The following is a 22,472-nucleotide window of genomic DNA, read 5'->3' on the forward strand; positions in this document are numbered from 1 at the left end:
GAATCATTATATAAGTAAATTTTTAATTACAATTTCTTCAGTGGTGTCTCCATGATTTGTTGGATTTTTGTTATATTAATTTGGTGTATCTTTAACACAATAGTACTGCCTATTTTTGATCTCGTTTGTTATACATGTATTGTATACTTAGTTGTTTATTAAAGGTATGTATTTACTTGTACATGATATGAGATACAAAAATCATTTTTAAAAACCTCTGTATTCGATCCAGATCAAATCTATTACTAGTCCCAATTAAGCTTTGTTATTGTTAGCCCAGGGTTTCATTATGAAATTTCAAACCTCCTTAATCATTTCAAATATTTAAAATCTTAGTATATAGGGAAGTTTATCTATCAATTAAGGAGTCCGATTCCATACTGTGTAAAATCCTGACGTGTTGTCCCATGATCAGTAAATATCCTGGTCATTCTGATACTCTGTTTTACAGTTTTATGTTGATATAGAGACACTATCCCATATATGGGTTGGAATGTTAACCAGAACCTATTTTAGTTGAAGAAATTAAATTATCAGATAATTAATTTTGGTATTTTACTTCAAATCATTTTGATGTTTGCAGATTTTTGTTTTGTAGAAATATATTGAAGTCTATCTATAATAAAAGAAAGTAATTAAAATGTCTACTGTACTAAAAAGAATTACTTTGGCATGGAAATATTTTTCCTAATTTCACTTTCATTAAATATCCACTTGTGAACACATCAACATCTGGACATTAAAATAATGACAGAGTTTAAATGCAAAAATTATTACATCATCAATAGTCTGAAAGCTGAATATCACCCCACAATTCCAAATTCACAGTATCTATTTAACAGTACATGTAATTAAAAAAGTTCATGTCTGATTCTTGTTACACCAATTTAAGTTTGTATCTGTGTAGGCGTTAAAATGACTAGAATGATATGTTTACTAGAAATTATTTTCATTCTGATTATTTACACTTTATATCAAATGTGTACAAGAAGTTAGAAAGGTCAAGGTTGATTTCTATGTTTAAAAAAGATTAATAATTATAAATTTTCAATTAAACACCATGTGTACACTGAATTTCATCAAGTATATGCATATTGTATTTATAAGGTCCCAACAAATTTTCATATTGTACAAATGAGTTGTCAGAAAATTAGAATTTCAAAAATTGACCTAAAAATATGTTTCTAGTCATGTAGAATATATTATACACCGATTATAAAGTTAGGAGAGCTACATGTATCTGTGTCATTTCTTTGTAAAGTTAGGAGAGCTACATGTATCTGTGTCATCTCTTTGTAAAGTTAGGAGAGCTACATGTATCTGTGTCATCTCTTTATAAAGTTAGGAGAGCTACATGTATCTGTGTCATCTCTTTATAAAGTTAGGAGAGCTACATGTATCTGTGTCATTTCTTTATAAAGTTAGGAGAGCTACATGTATCTGTGTCATCTCTTTATAAAGTTAGGAGAGCTACATGTATCTGTGTCATTTCTTTATAAAGTTAGGAGAGCTACATGTATCTGTGTCATCTCTTTATAAAGTTAGGAGAGCTACATGTATCTGTGTCATTTCTTTATAAAGTTAGGAGAGCTACATGTATCTGTGTCACTTCTTTATAAAGTTAGGAGAGCTACATGTATCTGTGTCATTTCTTTATAAAGTTAGGAGAGCTACATGTATCTGTGTCATCTCTTTATAAAGTTAGGAGAGCTACATGTATCTGTGTTATCTCTTTATAAAGTTAGGAGAGCTACATGTATCTGTGTCATCTCTTTATAAAGTTAGGAGAGCTACATGTATCTGTGTCATCTCTTTATAAAGTTAGGAGAGCTACATGTATCTGTGTCATTTCTTTATAAAGTTAGGAGAGCTACATGTATCTGTGTCACTTCTTTGTAAAGTTAGGAGAGCTACATGTATCTGTGTCATTTCTTTATAAAGTTAGGAGAGCTACATGTATCTGTGTCATCTCTTTATAAAGTTAGGAGAGCTACATGTATCTGTGTCATCTCTTTATAAAGTTAGGAGAGCTACATGTATCTGTGTCATCTCTTTATAAAGTTAGGAGAGCTACATGTATCTGTGTCACTTCTTTGTAAAGTTAGGAGAGTTACATGTATCTGTGTCACTTCTTTGTAAAGTTAGGAGAGTTACATATATCTATGTCATCTCTTTATAAAGTTAGGAGAGCTACATGTATCTGTGTCATCTCTTTATAAAGTTAGGAAAGCTACATGTATCTGTGTCATCTCTTTATAAAGTTAGGAGAGCTACATGTATCTGTGTCATCTCTTTATAAAGTTAGGAGAGCTACATGTATCTGTGTCATCTCTTTATAAAGTTAGGAGAGCTACATGTATCTATGTCATTCTTTTAAAGTTAGGAGAGCTACATGTATCTGTGTCATCTCTTTTAAAGTTAGGAGAGCTACATGTATCTGTGTCATCTCTTTATAAAGTTAGGAGAGCTACATGTATCTGTGTCATCTCTTTATAAAGTTAGGAGAGCTACATGTATCTGTGTCATTTCTTTGTAAAGTTAGGAGAGCTACATGTATCTGTGATCATTTTTTAAGTGGAGAGCTACATGTATCTGTTCATTTCTTTTAAGTAAGGAGAGCTACATGTATCTGTGTCATTTCTTTGTAAAGTTAGGAGAGCTACATGTATCTGTGTCATTTCTTTGTAAAAGGAGAGCTACATGTATCTGTATCATTTCTTTGTAAGGAGAGCTACATGTATCTGTGTCATTTCTTTGTAAAGTAAGGAGAGCTACATGTATCTGTGTGACTACATTTCTTTGTAAAGTTAGGAGAGCTACATGTATCTGTGTCATTTCTTTGTAAAGTAGGAGAGCTACTGTATCTGTGTCATTTTTTGTAAAGTTAGGAGAGCTACATGTATCTGTGTCTTTCTTGTAAAGTAAGGAGAGCTACATGTATCTGTGTCATTTCTTTGTAAAGTAAGGAGAGGTACATGTATCTGTGTCATTTCTTTGTAAAGTTAGGAGAGCTACATGTATCTGCATCATTTCTTTGTAAAGTTAGGAGAGCTACATGTATCTGTGTCATTTCTTTGTAAAGTTAGGAGAGCTACATGTATCTGTGTCATTTCTTTGTAAAGTAGGGAGAGTACATGTATCTGTGTCATTTCTTTGTAAAGTTAGGAGAGCTACATGTATCTGTGTCATTCTTTGTAAAGTTAGGAGAGGTACATGTATCTGTGTCATTTCTTTGTAAAGTTAGGAGAGCTACATGTATCTGTGTCATTTCTTTGTAAAGTTAGGAGAGCTACATGTATCTGTGTCATTTCTTTGTAAAGTTAGGAGAGCTACATGTATCTGTGTCATTTCTTTGTAAAGTTAGGAGAGCTACATGTATCTGTGTCATTTCTTTGTAAAGTTAGGAGAGCTACATGTATCTGTGTCATTTCTTTGTAAAGTAAGGAGAGGTACATGTATCTGTGTCATTTCTTTGTAAAGTAAGGAGAGGTACATGTATCTGTGTCATTTCTTTGTAAAGTAAGGAGAGGTACATGTATCTGTGTCATTTCTTTGTAAAGTAAGGAGAGCTACATGTATCTGTGTCATTTCTTTGTAAAGTTAGGAGAGCTACATGTATCTGTATCATTTCTTTGTAAAGTAAGGAGAGCTACATGTATCTGTGTCATTTCTTTGTAAAGTAAGGAGAGCTACATGTATCTGTGTCATTTCTTTGTAAAGTAAGGAGAGCTACATGTATCTGTATCATTTCTTTGTAAAGTTAGGAGAGCTACATGTATATATACCTGTATCATTTCTTTGTAAAGTAAGGAGAGTGCTACATGTATCTGTATCATTTCTTTGTAAAGTTAGGAGAGCTACATGTATCTGTGTCATTTCTTTGTAAAGTAAGGAGAGCTACATGTATCTGTGTCATTTCTTTGTAAAGTAAGGAGAGCTACATGTATAAATATCACGAGTTTATTGACGGCGACCTGTATATATAGAGACCGCGTGAGCGGGCGGTCAAAAATTAAAAATATGGGTTTTTATGCAAAAAAATGTTAAAATTTGAGCTTACCGTGTCCTTTTTTGGTTAAAAACTGAAGTTTTCAACAAAGTTTTTAACTAAGGATCATGCGGAAAACATTGTAGACTGTACGAGAAAAAAATTCGGGATTTCGTTTTGGTTGTCAGCCGAGCAACGCGCTGAACATGCGCAATGAGTGATTTTACGGACTTTGATTTTATTTGTAAACACAAGTACACGTGTAGTTTACGATGGTGACGATTCGAATGAAGGATATATGACAGAAATAATGAAAACGTGGCAATATCCATCCACTGGCTTATTGAAATTGGATCATTTTTCAGTTTGTCAGGTAAATATTGCTCAACAGAGGAAAATTTGGCATGGAAAAGACAGCGAATCGGTGTTCACATGTGCTGGCCATGGTCCAAACATTATCGAAGATCACATTGAGGCCAAAGTTCCTTTCAAACGTCCTAGAATTGTCTTTTAAATATTTAAAATGCTACAAAAACAGTTAAGATGAGTTCAAGATGTAAAATTGAGTTTTTTTTTTTTTCTTTTCTCGGGGGTTTCACCCCCGAACCCCCGTCGGCTCTTCGAAGCGGTGATTCAAAATGGCGACATATTTACATGATCCGTAGCAACCTCTGACATGCGCACTGATTATTATGTTTCTAAACTTCCGGGGTCCGCTATACTAGAAACTTCCCCATTTCTGAATGTTACAAAGTACCTAAAATGTACCTATTTTTGACTTAGGATTTTTCATGCCAGGTCCAAGTATCTGAAATATGTTAGGATGGAGTAATATGTGACTATGATAAATTGATTCATGTACATATTAAGACTTTAATATATTCTACATTCTCAAATGTACTTCTTTCCTGTGTTTTCTGTGAATTTAAATTACATGTAGTCTTGCAATTGGATGTGTCAAATTTCCTCAGAAATTTTCGTTTAATTATCTTCAAATATATAATCATTATTTAAACACAATAATACTATATAAATTCATTATGGCCAATTTTAAAATTGTTTCACATCTTACAGGATGTAATAAACCATGTTTAGAACATTATGAAATAATTTTGATGACTTTCAGAACAGATTTACGTCAAAATACCTGTAATATTGGTGTGTTGAAATCCAGATTGAGATCGATGTACATGCAAAATAAATCCTTTAAATTTACATACAACTAAACAACTATCCATACATTCCATTAAAAGGGGTCGGGGGCCCATTATCCAGCTTGGATTAAACAAACACTCTACTTTATAGGTATGGAAATTATCGTTCAAATTAGTGATAAACACACACGTGTACTGAACATGTTCTCCAAGCTGCATGCCGTAAACCGATATGTATACAGTAAACAATTTTGTCGTAAATAGTTAGTCAGACTGATACTTGTGAGTAAATATTTCTTTCCATTACAATAATACCAGGAATACATTATTTATTTACTTTCATCAATTATCAACATCAAAATTGGTCGAAATATTTGTGCTGAAAGCTTCACTGACTGACTGGGGCACAACAGTAAACACCGTTGTAGTAAATACGCTGTCGCTGATTAAATTATCTTTCTACTAGAATAACACCAGAAACACTTCAGTTATACAATTAAATCAATTAACAACTTCACCAGTTGAAATATTTGCCGAAAGTCTCACGGAGACAAGGATTTGTTTATGATGTACAGGGGAATCCCGGTCGGGGAATCCCCTTTGTTAATCACGTGACTTTTCGCGGGAAAAATAGAGGAAGGTGTTTACGGAAGTATTTGAAAATGTAAACAACCCAGGCTCTGCTTTGCCGTGCCTACAGACGATGTTTTTGTCCTGTATACCACAGAAAATCAACTTGATGGGGGTTTATTTCATGCTTGTTAGCTGATTCATCAATCACGGCAAGTTTAATATGTCAGAATTCAGGTACGTTTTCAATTTTCACCGTAGCTCAAATTACCGGTTACAAGCAGCAGGTTGTAAATTTTAAAAATATCAAAGAACCAAAATTTCTTGTTTTGGTAAATAAATAAGTCGTATAACTACTGAAAGCATGGCTTAGATTATTAGTATACCAAGTAATTTCATGAATTTTGGACATAATTTAGATGAGTTTGAACGATTTTGATTGTTTATTATTATTATTTTTGAATTCACGGTTTGAGAAGAAAATATGTAGGCCTACTGTCTATTTGTTATTTAGCTCAAAAAGTGTCTTTTATGGGTTTTGGTATGCAAGTTGTGATGTTTTGCACACCATATACTATTATTGAATTAAAAAATGTAACTTGTAATATTAATATATATCTGGACGTTGTCTTCATGCTGGCAACAGAAAAGTAGGTCTCATCAATAATCGTCACCGACATTGAAAAGAAAGAGAATGTCCGGGTAATTTTCCTTAATATTCTGTTAAACAAAGCTGCAAAACTTTGATGATTGAAAGCTGTTACAAATATGCATGGAATATTTTGAAATACAAAGCATTTTATGGGTCCATATTTGCATGTAATTGGCTGGATTTTGATTAATTAAAATTTTAATTCAAATATAAATTTGTGAAATTTATTTTTAAATTGGATACATAGTCTTATATGAATAAAGAAATCAAGCTATAGAAAGTAGAAGATATATATTTATCTTCAATTTGTACATAAATATGAAATTAAAATTTATTTGTTTATATTTTGGAATTTTTATATACAGTATATTTCATATTTATGGTTCTAATGATTTAGTATTTATCTTGGTGAAATTTACTTCTTGATGTATATATGATGCTTCCAATTAACTTGTAATGATTCATATAATTTTTTCCAGGAATATCAGAATGGGCCATGGTGAGGAAAGAAGAAAACAATCACAAGTTAGACCAATTATTGGAGATTTGCACCAATCAGACACTTTCATTGGTAAAAATACTCATAAATATGGAAATGAATTGTGAATTATCAATGTTTGTGTGCAAAAGCAACTAATCAATTCATTCACAAATCTAGATGAATTAAAATATTAATTGAAATGATGATAATTCTAATTGAGAAACCACTAACATATTACATCATTTTTTATAATTATTATAATTGGTCGCTATCCTTCATTCATTTTTTTTTACTTTCATCAGGTAATACTGCTGTGTGCATTGGAGTTAAAAAGTGGAGAAGACACTTCCCCCGGCATATACACTACAAAAGATGATTATATTAGGCGTGGTAATGTATGTAATGATTTTATTAAAATAGATTAATTTCATGTACATGTAGGGTAAACTTCATGTTTAGTTTATTTTCAGTGTTGTATGCAAAGCAAATGTGACTTAAAGGTATTTAATAGTTAAATGAGGGGAAACAATTTTTAAAAAAAAACTAAAATATCCTTTTTGGTGATAAAAATCAATTCTTTATTAGGTAATGTTCTTTTTCGAAAACTTTTCCAGGTCCTAAATGTAAAATCAAGACCTTGATTTCAAAGGGTTATATGATCACTTATAACCTTGATTTCGCTGGAACATATCATAGCAAAACTGAAGGCAGTTCAAGAGAAAAAACTGACCAATCACAGGCCTGCAGCAGATCTAGAGATTTAGTGATGCTCAACTTCAAAGCCATGCAATGTACAGTTAATTGAGTCTTTTGATGTATATCAAAGGACCAAACTATTTTCTCATCTGATGTCATACACAGAGCCTTCAGTTTCGCTATGACATATTCCCAGGGTGTAAAAGATTATAAGTGATCGTAACCCCTGGAAATCTAGGATGGGCCAAGTATTACTAGGCTCTTATACCTATACTTCAATTCACTGGAACTTCTTGGTTTATATCTGGTGGGTTATCATGACCTACATTGTGACCTTTGACATACATATACAACTAAGAATAGTCTAACATATTTACAGTAGGACTTTAGTTAATGGTGGAGATGTGGAATGGTAGTCTCATTGAAAGAAATTCTTGTTGACTGTTAAATCAAAATGTGTAAGCATTTGTTTCCCTAAGTTGAGTAAAACAATTTTTAATGAGCTTATTATAATAAAGCGTTTGATTTGTTAATATTAGCAGAAACTTCAATATGTCTGCATCCAATGATGTAAAGTGGCCTTGCTTCATATTTTGTTAACTCTTGTTAACTCCTTCTGAATGTTTGCATATCTAGAATGCCGTTGTTTAGATGGTGTAAACCATTCATCAAATCTTTCAAAAACTGTTTCAGTGTTGAATTGCATTAGTGATTACATATTTCGATAACTACTGGTGTTTAGATCTTTTGGATTCCTGCATGCTTTAATATTACCATTATTCTTTCAGTAAACTCCAACAAGAATCACCAGAACAACATTATCCTGTGCAAATCCGTCCACATTGTGAAGAGATATATTCATCAGTTGCAATCGACATGGAAACACTGTACCCTTTCCTAAGATTACATCGCCACATCCAGTGTCTTATGATGGATTAATTGATGTGAAAATGCTAAAAGGACATGGATAGTAAAGCTTTTGAAAATTACTGCATCGAACAGTGACTATGTATCTTGAATGATGTATTCAACTATCAATAATATTATGTTGATTATTTTTGTGACTTGCAATTGATCAGATTTGTTTTGTTTAAAAAGCAATTTTTAAAATTACAATAAACTTTTTAAATGTTTTCTATTTTCATATTTCTATATCATGTTTTTTAATGAGTTGTGAGTTCATGTTAAAAAACATGGGACATGTTTTAGATAGCTTTCGGGTACGTTTTAGGTAGCTGTCGGGTATGTTTTAGGTAGCTTTCGGGTATGTTTTAGGTAGCTTTCGGGTATGTTTTAGGTAGCTCTCGGGTACCTTTTAGGTAGCTTTCAGGTATGTTTTAGGTAGCTTTCGGGTACCTTTTAGGTAGCTTTCGGGTACCTTTTAGGTAGCTTTCGGGTATGTTTTAGGTAGCTCTCGGGTACCTTTTAGGTAGCTTTCGGGTATGTTTTAGGTAGCTCTCGGGTACCTTTTAGGTAGCTTTCGGGTATGTTTTAGGTAGCTTTCGGGTATGTTTTAGGTAGCTCTTGGGTACCTTTTAGGTAGCTTTCGGGTATGTTTTAGGTACTTTGTATGTTTCAGGTATCTTTTAGGTATATTTCTCTGGGTATGTTTTAGGTAGCTTTCGGGTATGTTTTAGGTAGCTTTCGGGTACATTTTAGGTAGCTTTCGGGTATGTTTTAGGTAGCTCTCGGGTACCTTTTAGGTAGCTTTCGGGTATGTTTTAGGTAGCTTTCGGGTATGTTTTAGGTAGCTCTCGGGTACATTTTAGGTAGCTTTCGGGTATGTTTTAGGTACTTTGTATGTTTCGGGTATCTTTTAGGTATATTTCTCTGGGTATGTTTTAGGTAGCTTTCGGGTATGTTTTAGGCACATCATGCAACTAGGCACATATTAGGTATACCTAAACTGTGCCTAAAACATACCTAAAATGTACCTATATTGACTATATAAAACCCCTCATCATTCTCCCTCTTTTTCTTTCTTACCATAAAAGTACCTAAGGTATACCTTAGGTATACCTAAGGTATACCTTAGGTACACCTAAAAAAGTACCTAAAAGGTACCTATTTTTTCCCCTGGGTAAAGACAATATCATCAATATTTAAGTAAATTCATCTTAAAATAATACTTTCTTATTTTTTAATTTTCTACTGCAACAGTAAACTCCATCTAAAACATCTTAAGACAATGTCATCAATATTTAAGTAAATCCATCTTAAAATTATATTTTCTTATTTTTTTAATTTTCTACTGCAACAGTAAACTCCATCTTAAAACAATTTCTTATCTTTAAGATGGAGTTATCTAAACTATGGTTAAATAACAACAAAGTTAGTATTTGAAAATTATGAGTAGTAGGCCTACCGTTTCATTTGAGCTTTCGTCATCTATAATCATTCGGCGGTGCATTTTTGATAATATTTTTTGCCACGCGCCTTTCTGCTGTCCGTATCCAATTTTATAATCGACGTAATCATGATCACTTGCATGTTTAATTGTAACGATACTCCATAATGCATGTCAAGCATGAGATTAACTTTACTGAAACCTTGGAAAATGGCGTCTGCCATCAGTCACCTTGGCCGGGTTCTGTCTCGACTAAAAACTGCAGAGATAGCAAAGGTTTCGAAATGTTTGGGACAAGGACGACTTTTCCACATAAAAAGCACCAACAGAGGTAATTACGAATAGTCCGAATGATGACCAGTCAATATGATACTGCGATAGTTTAATAAAAATAATAAATGAAGAAGTTGACATCGATATCAGATACATGTATTCTACTTCAGCAGTTGTTCACGTTAACTATCGTTAGATCTGCAGCTAGATCTGTACTGATCATGAGTGATAGTGCAAGTGCGTAAACAAAAATGTAATTTGCCCAATAAAACATAGATTTTTCAGCTGTTTTCATAGCCAGTTTTGTAACTACATTGTACAGTTAGGCCGTTTTCGATTATAAATGCGGTTTGACTGGTTGGACATACAGTCATGGGACATAACTGTTCGTCACTGTTGTTTATTTCCCTATGTATTCTATTTATTTTTACCTTTTTTCTTTGAATTTTCCTGATCTCATCTATTGATGGAATTCAACCAAATTAGGCTTACTTATAGAAAATTGCCTACATTTTCAGCTCATTATATTTGCATAATTATCCGTTACCTACTTTTTGAGAAAACAGCCTTTTATTAGAAAGCAAAACTTTTTCGTTGCCATTTTGGTAAGAAAAAAGAAGGAAAATATTATGAGCTGAAAGTGGAGACAATACTCTATAAGTATGCCAAATTTGGTGAAAATCTATCAATAAAATTAAATGAGATGAGGAAAATTCAAAGAAAAAAAGTAAAAATACATAGAATATGTAGCAAAATTAACAATGACGAATACTTATGTCTCACGACTGTAGTTGTTCGTTTATAAATTAAAGACGGACCTGGTGATTTTATATTGTTTTCAGGCGAGCTGAAAAAGCCCTTACAGGCCCGTATCATACATGTACACTGCAGGTCCGTCAGGATTTATACTTGAAATAATGACTTTTACAAACGATTGAACCAGTTGTTCTGAGTAAACGAAAAAAGGCCTTGCATGTTTAGCCAGTTCCGAAAAGGTTTCTAGTATCGGTTTTGCTTTAAATTGTTCCAAAGACCAAACTAGACTAAATGTGAATGGATTTAGTAAAAATATGCCATAACTCTTTAATAACAACAAAAATATTTTCCAGAGTGGGAATTACACCATATATCCAGCCGGATACAACAAGGCTATTTTGCTATTTTCTAACATATTTACCAAATAAGAGGAATAACTTTCAATGTGTATTTGTTTATGCCATATGACTGAAGAAGTTGAAAGGACATTGAATATTACAAAAAGACAAAGCGGACACAACATTTGTTTAACAAAACCGCTGTTGTTATAAAGTATTTCATTGACCATGACTATGGCGTCCAAATCGCTGCTAGAAAAAATGTCTTCTCTCTCGTAGCGTAAAATATTCATAGAAAGAAAAAGATTTCTTGAACTTTAAGAAAATTAGTCAACGTACATAATAGGTTCCAGGTATGAATATAAAATCATACAGTTTTAATTTATTGCAAGTTTGATTTATCAAATATTCGGAACTGGCTAAAATTCGGAACTGGCAAAACAACTGTAATATGATTTAACAGGTAGGGAAAAACCTCCAACTTGCGTATTAAGGGCTATTTGACTTGACTATGTCAGTTGTAAGAGCGTAGCTCTCTGGGTGGCCGAAGCTAGGCCACGTAGAGCGAAGCTCTATACTAACCATAACACGTGTGTGAGCAATTATAGATTCCAATACAATCCAGTACACCTTGGACTTTGAAATCGTATCCTGTGGGAAAAGTCTCACGCCTCCATGGAGGCAGCCATGTTTGATTTCTCCTTGTCAGCACGACGAGATTTGGAAATTTCTGTACTAGACGAAATGTGTCATCTAGATATGCTTAAAAATTACTCTCAGTAGTTTTAACTTACACTTATACAAGGACAACACCATAAATGTACTGGTCCAATATATACTGTGTGTGTTCTCAAGCACACAGCACAGTCAGCAGTGACGTCACAAAAAGTAAAAGATGACGACACTAATTCGCTCTTATTTTTGATAACATGGCAATTATTCCATTTCAATTATTTCAAATTCTTTCTTACTATTGATTCTTTGTGCAAATGTAAGGAATAAGAATAGCACATACCGATCAGGCAACCCTGTATAATTGTTTACTACATGTATGAGTCCGGGTTTCCTGTTTATTGTCTCGGTATATTACATGCTTGACTAGTCAAGTTTACCCTAGCGAGTAAAGTGTTTGTAAGACCCGGACTGACAAAATCCAAGGGTATAAATGTACATGGTTTACATAGATCTATGTTAGTATCAAGGATCTAACCCTACATAATAAGTTTCATGCAGTCTTGTCTACTAAACTAATATACATAGTAGTAAAAGTTTGATTAACCGTAACATACAATTGATCAAGTTACAAGTATGTTCAAGGAATCAAAACCAGAGAAGTGATTTATAGGTGTACAAATAGCATGGACTATGACAGTCTAGATTTGCTAATAGTAGTGCTGCCAGCCTGTCAGTAGTGTACTCCTGGATATACCAAATTGTCGAGTTTTATTCTGTTTAATTTTTCCACAGCTGTAATGAAGCTAGATATGCCTTCCCTGTCACCCACCATGTCTGAAGGAAGTATCATCAAATGGCACAAAAAAGAAGGTAAGTACACAGGTCATAAAATACATTACAAAGTATGAGGTAAGTACACAGGTCATATAATACATTACAAAGTATGAGGTAAGTACACAGGTCATATAATACATTACAAAGTATGAGGTAAGTACACAGGTCATATAATACATTACAAAGTATGAGGTAAGTAGTCTAAGTAAACGGGTCATATAATACATTACAAAGTATGAGGACAAAAAGTCAGTTATTTATGTCGCAATATTACAATATATTGGCACCTTATTTGTTTGACTGGATCCACAGTATAGCCAAGAAGTTAATGTTTCCAACATATACCACAAGCTGTCCACCTTCGGGTTTTCAATTCAAATCCCACAGAGCAGTTTTCATGTGCTGACTGTAGGTCAGTGTTTTCTCTGGCTAAGTCTAACTACAAACCTGGCCCATTCTTTAATTACACTGAATGTTATAGGACATCAAACAAAGAAAACCTTGGGTGAGCGTAGCATCAATAAGAAGATAAGCATGTCCTACCTGTAATATTTACCTGTCATTACTGAATGTACCATTATCAAGCAACAAAACATGAAGGTCAATATATCTGTGATGTAACATCACTTCATTACACATAAACAGGGATCGTGTTTGATTTTTGTACAGGGAGCTGTCATATACAGAGATCTTGTTTGATTTTGGTAAAGGAAGCTATCATATACAGAGATCTTGTTTGATTTTGGTACAGGGAGCTATCATATACAGAGATCTTGTTTGATTTTGGTACAGGGAGCTATCATATACAGAGATCTTGTTTGATTTTGGTACAGGAAGCTATCATAAAAAGGGATCGTGTTTGATTTTGGTACAGGGAGCTATCATATACAGGGGTCTTGTTTGATTTTGGTACAGGAAGCTATCATATTTTTATATCACAGGGATCTTGTTTGATTTTGGTATAGGAAGCCAACATATACAGAGATCTTGTTTGATTTTGGTACAGGAAGCTATCATATACAGAGATCTTGTTTGATTTTGGTACAGGAAGCTATCATATTTTTATATCACAGGGATCTTGTTTGATTTTGGTATAGGAAGCCAACATATACAGAGATCTTGTTTGATTTTGGTACAGGAAGCTATCATATACAGAGATCTTGTTTGATTTTGGTACAGGAAGCTATCATATTTTTATATCACAGGGATCTTGTTTGATTTTGGTACAGGAAGCTATCATATTTTTATATAACAGGGATCTTGTTTGATTTTGGTACAGGAAGCTATCATATACAGAGATCTTGTTTGATTTTGGTACAGGGAGCTATCATATACAGGGATCTTGCTTGATTTTGGTATAGGAAGCCAACATATACAGAGATCTTGTTTGATTTTGGTACAGGGAGCTATCATATACAGAGATCTTGTTTGATTTTGGTACAGGAAGCTATCATATACAGAGATCTTGTTTGATTTTGGTACAGGAAGCTATCATATACAGAGATCTTGTTTGATTTTGGTACAGGAAGCTATCATATACAGGGATCATGTTTGATTTTGGTACAGGAAGCTATCATATACAGAGATCTTGTTTGATTTTGGTACAGGAAGCTATCATATACAGAGATCATGTTTGATTTTGGTACAGGAAGCTATCATATACAGAGATCTTGTTTGATTTTGGTACAGGAAGCTATCATATACAGAGATCTTGTTTGATTTTGGTACAGGGAGCTATCATATACAGAGATCTTGTTTGATTTTGGTACAGGAAGCTATCATATACAGGGATCTTGCTTGATTTTGGTACAGGGAGCTATCATATATAGGCATCTTGTTTGATTTTGTTACAGGAGATGCAATTGCCCCTGGTGATGACCTTTGTGATATCCAGACTGATAAGGCTGTGGTTACCATGGATACAGATGAGGAAGGAATTCTAGCAAAAATACTGGTAAGTCTAATATCTCTGATTGTACATATTTGTTTTAATTGTGTTATATATAACCCTTGATCTTCCTGTTTTATGTTTAAATGTTTCCTACTTGACCTGCTACAGATACAGGAGAATGCAAAGGACATCAAGGTTGGAACTCTGATCGCCCTGATAGTGGATGAAGGTGATGATTGGCAGAATGTCCAGGTTCCTGCAGACGCTGGCACACCCGCTACTGGTGGTAGTACAGAAAAGTCTGCTGGGGAAATCCCGGAAACTCCAAAAGCTCCGTCCTCAAACGTGGGGCAAGTATAATAAATGTGATTTGTGTGGTATGACTGAAGCAGACCTATTACATGTAAATACTATAACTGTTATATGAACATGACTACAGATAAACTGTGATGTTTCAGATGATAAAGAACTAGTCATCTTATTTTACTATTGTGATTATTTAATTTAAAAGTTGACATTATTTGGAGCTCAATGCTTATTATGTGTATATTACAAATGCTTAATTTAATCATATACCAAATAGAAACCTGAAGTGCTCTGATCTGGTAGTATCCTCTGTTACATTATGTTTTATTGATATTTAAATAGTATTAACCAGTCCTATTGACAATGTGTTTATGATTGTTGCCAGGCCTTCTGTTCGTAAACTGATGGAGGAGTACAATCTATTTGGAGTATCAGTGCCCGGGACTGGTCCACACGGGAGACTAACAAAGGGGTATGTGTAGCAGTACATGCTGAATTATTTTACCTTTAGATCAATCTGAACATCACACATCAGAGTTACTTCCCCTTGTTTTACTCTGTCAGTATGTATGTATCAATGCCTGGGACTAATGAAGGGGTATGTATAGCCTTGCATTCTCAAATATTTTACCTTTAGCTAATTCTGAACGTCACACATCAGAGTTACTTCCCCTTGTTTTACTCAGTCAGTATGTAGGTATACACATTCAGACAATAAACTATGTAAGGACTGAGTTTGTTTCGCACTGAATTATTAATAATCAACAGGTTCCACTGTTCCTTAAAGTAATTGTTTCCAGTGTAAATCCTACTTACCTTCAGATTTTGATACAGGCCTGTGAGGGTTTTGTCTAGGCTGGTCTGAAAACAATATGTATTCGCCTTTAAATAAATAAACAACTAGGTCCAACTAGTCAAATTGCAATGCATTAGACTTTTAGCAAGTCTTTATAAGGCTACCCTACATTACACGGCAGTATAAGATCATTTGTTACTTCAAGTTGCTTGTACATATATAGATTTATATTATCATTATATTTTTTAAGTTTATGTTGATACATTTTGTTATTAAATTTTGTTATTTTCCCTTTCAATATAACGCAGTTGTCGATAAACAAAAGACACAACTCTCAGTGACAGAACAAGGGAGGAAACTCATACTCAAAACTTTTACTGCACAATACCTATCATCAGATATAACAACACAAAAAACTTTATAAGCATTATAAGAACTTTCTTTTGCTCCTAACATTTGATTACAATAATCGATCATTAGCATGAATTATGTAAAATTTAAATAAACATACACAATCAAAAATCCACCGAAAGTCTGCTGCGGAGGAAGACAGCGAAGAAGGCGTTGTTCGTGATTTTCGGGAGACCACTGATCTCAGAGTGATACAAATATCATAGAGTCCCAGAAGACTTAAAACACTCCATCCATGGTGTATATATATGTACAAATTCAATGTCTGTGGTTTTGAATATTGGAGTTATATTTTTTCATACCATCAAGTAATACGTGAAATGAACAAAACAACTTTTAATTGTCTTCCACAGTGGTTTCATTGTTTTGATGTGCAGAGACTCGCCGAGCGTACCTAAGAATACTGTTTCACAGCATGAAAAGGTGAAGAGCATTGTAAAAGTTTACATTGATGCCAAAATGACCCTAAAGATTGCACTTTGTTTCCAGGGATATACTCAATTACATCAAAACCAACAGTATCAGTAAACAAGAATTGGGAGTGGAGTCTGCACCGTCTACCAGTTCAGTCCCAGTGGCACCACCTAGTGGACCACCACCACCACCCATCTTAGATATAGAGGGTGCTGAATTTGTCGACCTAGAGCTCACATCAATGAGAAAAACCATAGCAAAAAGACTCACACAATCTAAGGTAAAACTGTCAGAGCTACGATGTACTAAGGATGAAGTCATGGTGGATTTTTGTTAACAATTTTAGAGGTTAGGATAAAGGAGCCTGTTGAGGCATTCATATTGCACCAAGATTTACTTTTTGTTCATTCTTATTTCTGTCGGTGACACCCTATATTAATGTAGTACATATTACTTACAATCATACACATTTGTGTACTGATGTATGTAATATGGACATTATATGGTTTTCTTTTCTTTCAGACAACAATACCACATGCCTACATGTCTGTTGAGTGTGATTTGGGTGCCGTTTCAAAAATGAGAAATCAGCTAAAAAGTATGTATAATAAAAATAACTTAGGTTCTAGTAGATATTAAACATACACAGTAAACCTGCTACACCGACAATTCTGTATCAATAAGAAATCTTCAATTTAAATTGAATTTGGTCCAAAAAGTGCCCCAACCTCTTTTTGTGTCTTTTTTGATGAATTAATTAAAATAATAATACACAAAGATGTCATGTTCAACCTTTTTTTTTCTTTTCATTTCAGGTGAAAATGTGAAAGTGTCTGTGAATGATTTTATAATCAAAGCCTCTGCCATAGCACTACAGGTATACACACATCTGTTATAACTACAGTAACGTTACTGTGTCAACCACTGAAAACACCAAAATGCAATGTAACAGAGGGAGAATTCTTTGCTCTTTCTTTATGAAATTTTCGCCTGTTCATTATATTTGCCTATTCTTTATGATATTCTTATGTGTTATTGTCACTTTAACTATTACAGAGAGTGCCTTCTGTTAATTCCGTGTGGCAAGGAGACACCGCACAGTCATCTACTGCTGTTGATGTGTCAGTAGCCGTTGCAACCGATCAGGGGCTGATTACTCCAATTGTCAAAAACGCTGCTCATTTACCAGTAGATGAAATATCTAGTACAGTCAAAGTGAGTAAACATTTAAAAGTAGTGATGTACACTTTCTATCTCTGGTTGGTTTGAGTTTCGAGAGGACCGCATACTTCTTATGATGAATTTTACTTTGTGATTGTTATATTTAATAATTAGATGAGCTGACACTTGTAAACCATTATGTTTACTCGAGTTTTTACATAATTTCGCAACAGAACTAAAACACAATTACAAATGTTTTGCAAGTAATTCAGACATAATTACAAAATGTAAATATACTTAATGTAAATACACGTAACAGCTCTTGATCATCAACTAATGGGTAATCAGTTTGATTAGTGTGCTGCAGTAGGGCTCGAGCCCACAACCCCGGACTTACTGGTCCCCCGCTATACTGACAGAGCTAAAAGAAATCCCCCATAGCGTGAAGCTAGATGGCGACCATGTCACTATATGTACACTATATACCACTAAACCTGCTACAAATGTATTCGTGAATACATGTATGTCAATATGCAAAAATAAAGTGGTTTTTAGTAAGAAATCAATGGATACCAGCTGGGACCAACACTATATGAATATTCCATCTTTACTTATCTGCCCTTGAGGATGTAGGTGCTGTTTGTTATGAGCTTGTGTGACCTTGTACGTCATTATAAAACATTATGTTACGTACATTTGATGTAATATGCAATTTCAGGATACGGTTAAATTACTTGGCCATTGGTCACCCGTTTGTTCTTTTTATCTATGCATAAATTACCTACGTTACAACGTGTTGTTAATTTTATCACTTTTTTTCATTTATATTATATACATTACTAACACTTCCTGGTTCTGGTTATTCCAAGAAGTTTTATATCAATAAACCTTGACACCTACAGTCACACATGTACGATTATGATCAACAACACATGTAGTTTTTCTTTGTTCTTTGTTTATAACTGCATGTTTCCTGATATATAGATATTGTTTCACAGGATTTGGCAGTGAAAGCCAGAGAAGGAAAGTTACAGTTACACGAATTCCAAGGTGGATCGTTTACGTAAGTCTTGTTTATTTCCAGAAACTTGTTTATCAGTGGATTTATTTCAAGAAGTTTGTTAATCAGTGGATTTATTTCAAGAAGTTTGTTAATTAGTTGATTTATTTCCAGATTTTCATTAAATAGTAATGGTAATTTACTTAAGTGATGGTGTTAACATTGTGTCATGTATTTCTATTTGTTTCTTTTGTCAGAACTTGAATGTATCAAAATACAACTTGGTGAATGTGTAGAAATACTAAAGTAGAAAATAACCAAGATCCTTAACTGATTCAGTGATATACTGGTCATGTCTGTAGTGTAATATTCAATATCCATACATGACAATCAAAACTTAGACTTACTGTTTTAAATGATAAGTAAATGTTTTTGTATTAAGATGGGTATCCTCCCTACCTGATAATCTCTGTTTTACAGAATCTCCAACCTTGGAATGTTTGGTATCAGCGAGTTCACCGCCGTTATAAATCCTCCTCAGACAGCTATAATGGCCGTCGGGTCGTCACGACTTGTCCTCAGTAGCGAGGGCACTCCTCAGACGAATCTCACAGTGAGTCTGTCGTACGACAGTCGAGTTATAGATGAGACTGATGCGTCACGCTTCCTCGAAGTTTGGCGTGATGTGATGGAAAACCCCAGTTTTATGGTGTCTGGATCACCGAAGTCTCAACTCAGAGCAGATTTTGCCTAATATCATATAGAACTTTATATAGTGAAGGGAGATTTTACTGAAGGGTGATTGTTATGAGTACGACTTGTACATTGTACCTGTAAAATATTACTTAAGGGTGATTGTTATGAGTACGACTTGTACATTGTACCTGTAAAATATTACTTAAGGGTGATTGTTATGAGTACGACTTGTACATTGTACCTGTAAAATATTACTTAAGGGTGATTGTTATGAGTACGACTTGTACATTGTACCTGTAAAATTTTACTTAAGGGTGATTGTTATGAGTACGACTTGTACATTGTACCTGTAAAATATTACTTAAGGGTGATTGTTATGAGTACGACTTGTACATTGTACCTGTAAAATATTACTTAAGGGTGATTGTTATGAGTACGACTTGTACATTGTACCTGTAAAAATTTACTTAAGGGTGATTGTTATGAGTACGACTTGTACATTGTACCTGTAAAAATTTACTTAAGGGTGGTTGTTATGAGTACGACTTGTACATTGTACCTGTAAGATGGTTACCTAGAGACAAGGGATGGCTCTAATCAAGTTTATAGTGACAGCAAGAACACAGAGCTGTTCCAAGACATACGCTTATTAGCATTATGCAGCATTACATATACTACACAGAAACATATATACAGTGTATCTGTATCAAGTCAAGCTGTTAAGATTAACCTTAAAAGTGTAAACAGACGTTTATAAGGATCCCTGGAGAATCCCTAGCCATACAGCTAACCAAACCCCGAGATTAGTAAAGCTTACCAGATACTGTCCAGTATTCCCCGATCATATGGAAATCTAGTCCCCTAATAATATAGGCAGTTTCAGCGGACTAATGGAAATCTTATATTTGAATACCCTGGTAGTACACCTAATGTTTTATTGTTAATCAGCTATACTTGATGTGCAATTTAAAAAGAATTGTTATAAAAGGTGAACTATTTTATTGATTTAAGGCTGCTTTATCTATTATAGACTTTATTTTGAGGTTCTTAGTCATTTTACCGAATGTAAGACTAATTTCAGTATATACATGTATTGTATAAATGTAATTGTATGTACACAATTAAATCACAATGTCATTTTCTCCCCTCTAGATACTGTGTACAAAGTACCATGGTTATATTTTGGTATATACGTAACGTATAATTGAATCTTATGTATGTGAATGCTTGCATCCGTGGATAATGGAATGTAATATGCAAATTAATCATATTCTTCACTCTATACAGATAGAGGCTTCTAGAATAAGTAAGGTACCGGTACATGAAGGTTTTCAATACATTTTGTACATGCACTTTTGAAGGGAGTTAATCCTAACAAAACGGTGAGAATATTGTATTAAAGAAGCTTCCTAATAAGTGAAATAAGAGATTCTTTTAGCTGTATTTTATCAAAGACTTGGGAGAAATCTAAAACTGCTGATACGTTATACCCACATATCAGGAACAGTATCAACTTGTAAAGATATATGAAATGATAAAATATTTAGTATTCCTGTTCGTTAATTTATTAAAGACGTACATAAGTATACAAGAGTTGTGTTTTCCCTACCAGACAAACAGCCATGATGTATAGAACTTCTGATTAGGTCTCAAGGTAAAATATATGTCAGATAAAGGTCTATATACAAGGTTCAGAAAAATGTATATAAACATGTACGTATAATATTGAGTGGTAGGTTTCCATTCCAAATCCAGTAGGCATCTTGTTTTAGTGATGTATGCACCAGAAATTTTCTGCTATAATAGTATGATTATTATACCCTCACAAGAAAGTTTAAGGGGGGAAGGGGGGGGGGGAGGTATACAGTTATCGGGTTGCCCATCTGTCTATCTGTAGACACAACTTTGTCTGGCGAACCCCTCCTAAACTACCAGAAAGATTTTGATAAAATTTGGTACACAGAACCTTATGACATAAAGGGCAGATAGGGTTCTACAATGTCCCCCAGCTATTAATGGAGTTATTAGTAAAATTGTGCAGTTAGGGGTATTTATATATAGTCATCCACTCTGGCTACAGTTCCAGTTTTATTTACATTTTTTATGCCATTTAAAGTATTGCCCATACATGTTCAAAATTCAGTTCAGCTTTGAAGTTGGGCGTCTTTCTCTCTGTAGTCTTCAAAGGAAATCTATGCAGGCCTGTGATTGGGTCAGATTATTTCTCCTGAGCTGCCTTCAGTTTTACTATGAGAAAGTCCAGGGGTTGATATGACATCGGTTAAAGTAACCCCTGGAGTATCGAGGATGTGGAGACCCATAATTGATTGCACTGCGAGTCCCCAGTGATGTAAACCTTGAATATGGGCCAAACATCTTATTATATTGCACACCGTTTATAAATTTTCACCAGCGTATGTTTTTAATCTGGAACTTTCAGTTACTGGAATGGTTTTATTACATGAACAGGTTGACGCTGAACAAAGAAAAGATAACACAACTCACAATCACTGTAAATAGATGTCATTTAATCAGTAACAGTTTCTACATACTCTGTTAGACGATCATAACTACTTGCATTAGGACAATGTATATATAGAAAACTTTATTATAAATATATGTAGAACTAAAACAGCCAAAACCTTCAAAAGCAAAAGTACATCTACATTAATATACATGTAACAATATTTGTGATCAAGTTCTAAAAATTTCCTTGACAAACATTTGAATTCACCAAATGAAAACTCTGAATCCCTGCCAAATTCTACAGAACACATATTTTCTCGTTGAATGCACACTTGTACAATATTTACATATTTTATAACCAAGACCACTGATCTGTAACCAAGGCAACAATGAAGACACATGTCCATGTGGTGTTGGTTGGCTCACAATGATAGTCCCACCAGGGAAGTGATAGTTAGTGAAATGAAAGCTGGAATATTATATATACAATCATTATAATTATGGCAGTTTGTCATAAAAATAATAAAGGTGTACATATGGAAATCATGGAATTTTCTATAGTAATCA

General features: G+C 33.9%; 1 protein-coding gene and 1 long non-coding RNA gene across 2 annotated transcripts; both read left to right on the forward strand.

Moving 5' to 3' along the window:
* Positions 1-5,567: 5,567 nt before the first annotated feature.
* LOC138329582 (uncharacterized) lies at positions 5,568-9,604 on the forward strand. Its single transcript, XR_011209471.1, has 5 exons — positions 5,568-5,949; positions 6,844-6,935; positions 7,148-7,240; positions 8,330-9,200; positions 9,311-9,604. It is a non-coding gene; the product is annotated as an uncharacterized lncRNA (long non-coding RNA).
* Positions 9,605-10,061: 457 nt separating this feature from the next.
* Positions 10,062-21,030, forward strand: LOC138329583 (pyruvate dehydrogenase protein X component, mitochondrial-like). The gene is made up of 11 exons (XM_069276665.1): positions 10,062-10,219; positions 12,723-12,800; positions 14,618-14,718; positions 14,824-15,005; positions 15,347-15,433; positions 16,658-16,862; positions 17,105-17,180; positions 17,398-17,459; positions 17,639-17,797; positions 18,742-18,806; positions 19,224-21,030. The coding sequence occupies exons 1-11, from the start codon at positions 10,069-10,071 to the stop codon at positions 19,495-19,497; spliced, it is 1,440 nt and encodes a 479-aa protein (XP_069132766.1). The 5' UTR covers positions 10,062-10,068; the 3' UTR covers positions 19,498-21,030.
* The last annotated feature ends 1,442 nt before the right edge of the window (positions 21,031-22,472 follow it).

Source organism: Argopecten irradians, chromosome 8 (genome assembly GCF_041381155.1).
Source record: "Argopecten irradians isolate NY chromosome 8, Ai_NY, whole genome shotgun sequence".
NCBI lineage: Eukaryota > Metazoa > Mollusca > Bivalvia > Pectinida > Pectinidae > Argopecten > Argopecten irradians.

Coding starts and splice junctions, on each gene's coding strand:
- LOC138329583 (XM_069276665.1), top strand. CDS start 10,069: ATGAGATTAACTTTACTGAAACCTTGGAAAATGGCGTCTGCCATCAGT. Junction 17,798..18,741: donor AAATATCTAGTACAGTCAAA/GTGAGTAAACAT, acceptor ATTGTTTCACAG/GATTTGGCAGTGAAAGCCAG. Junction 18,807..19,223: donor TTCCAAGGTGGATCGTTTAC/GTAAGTCTTGTT, acceptor TCTGTTTTACAG/AATCTCCAACCTTGGAATGT.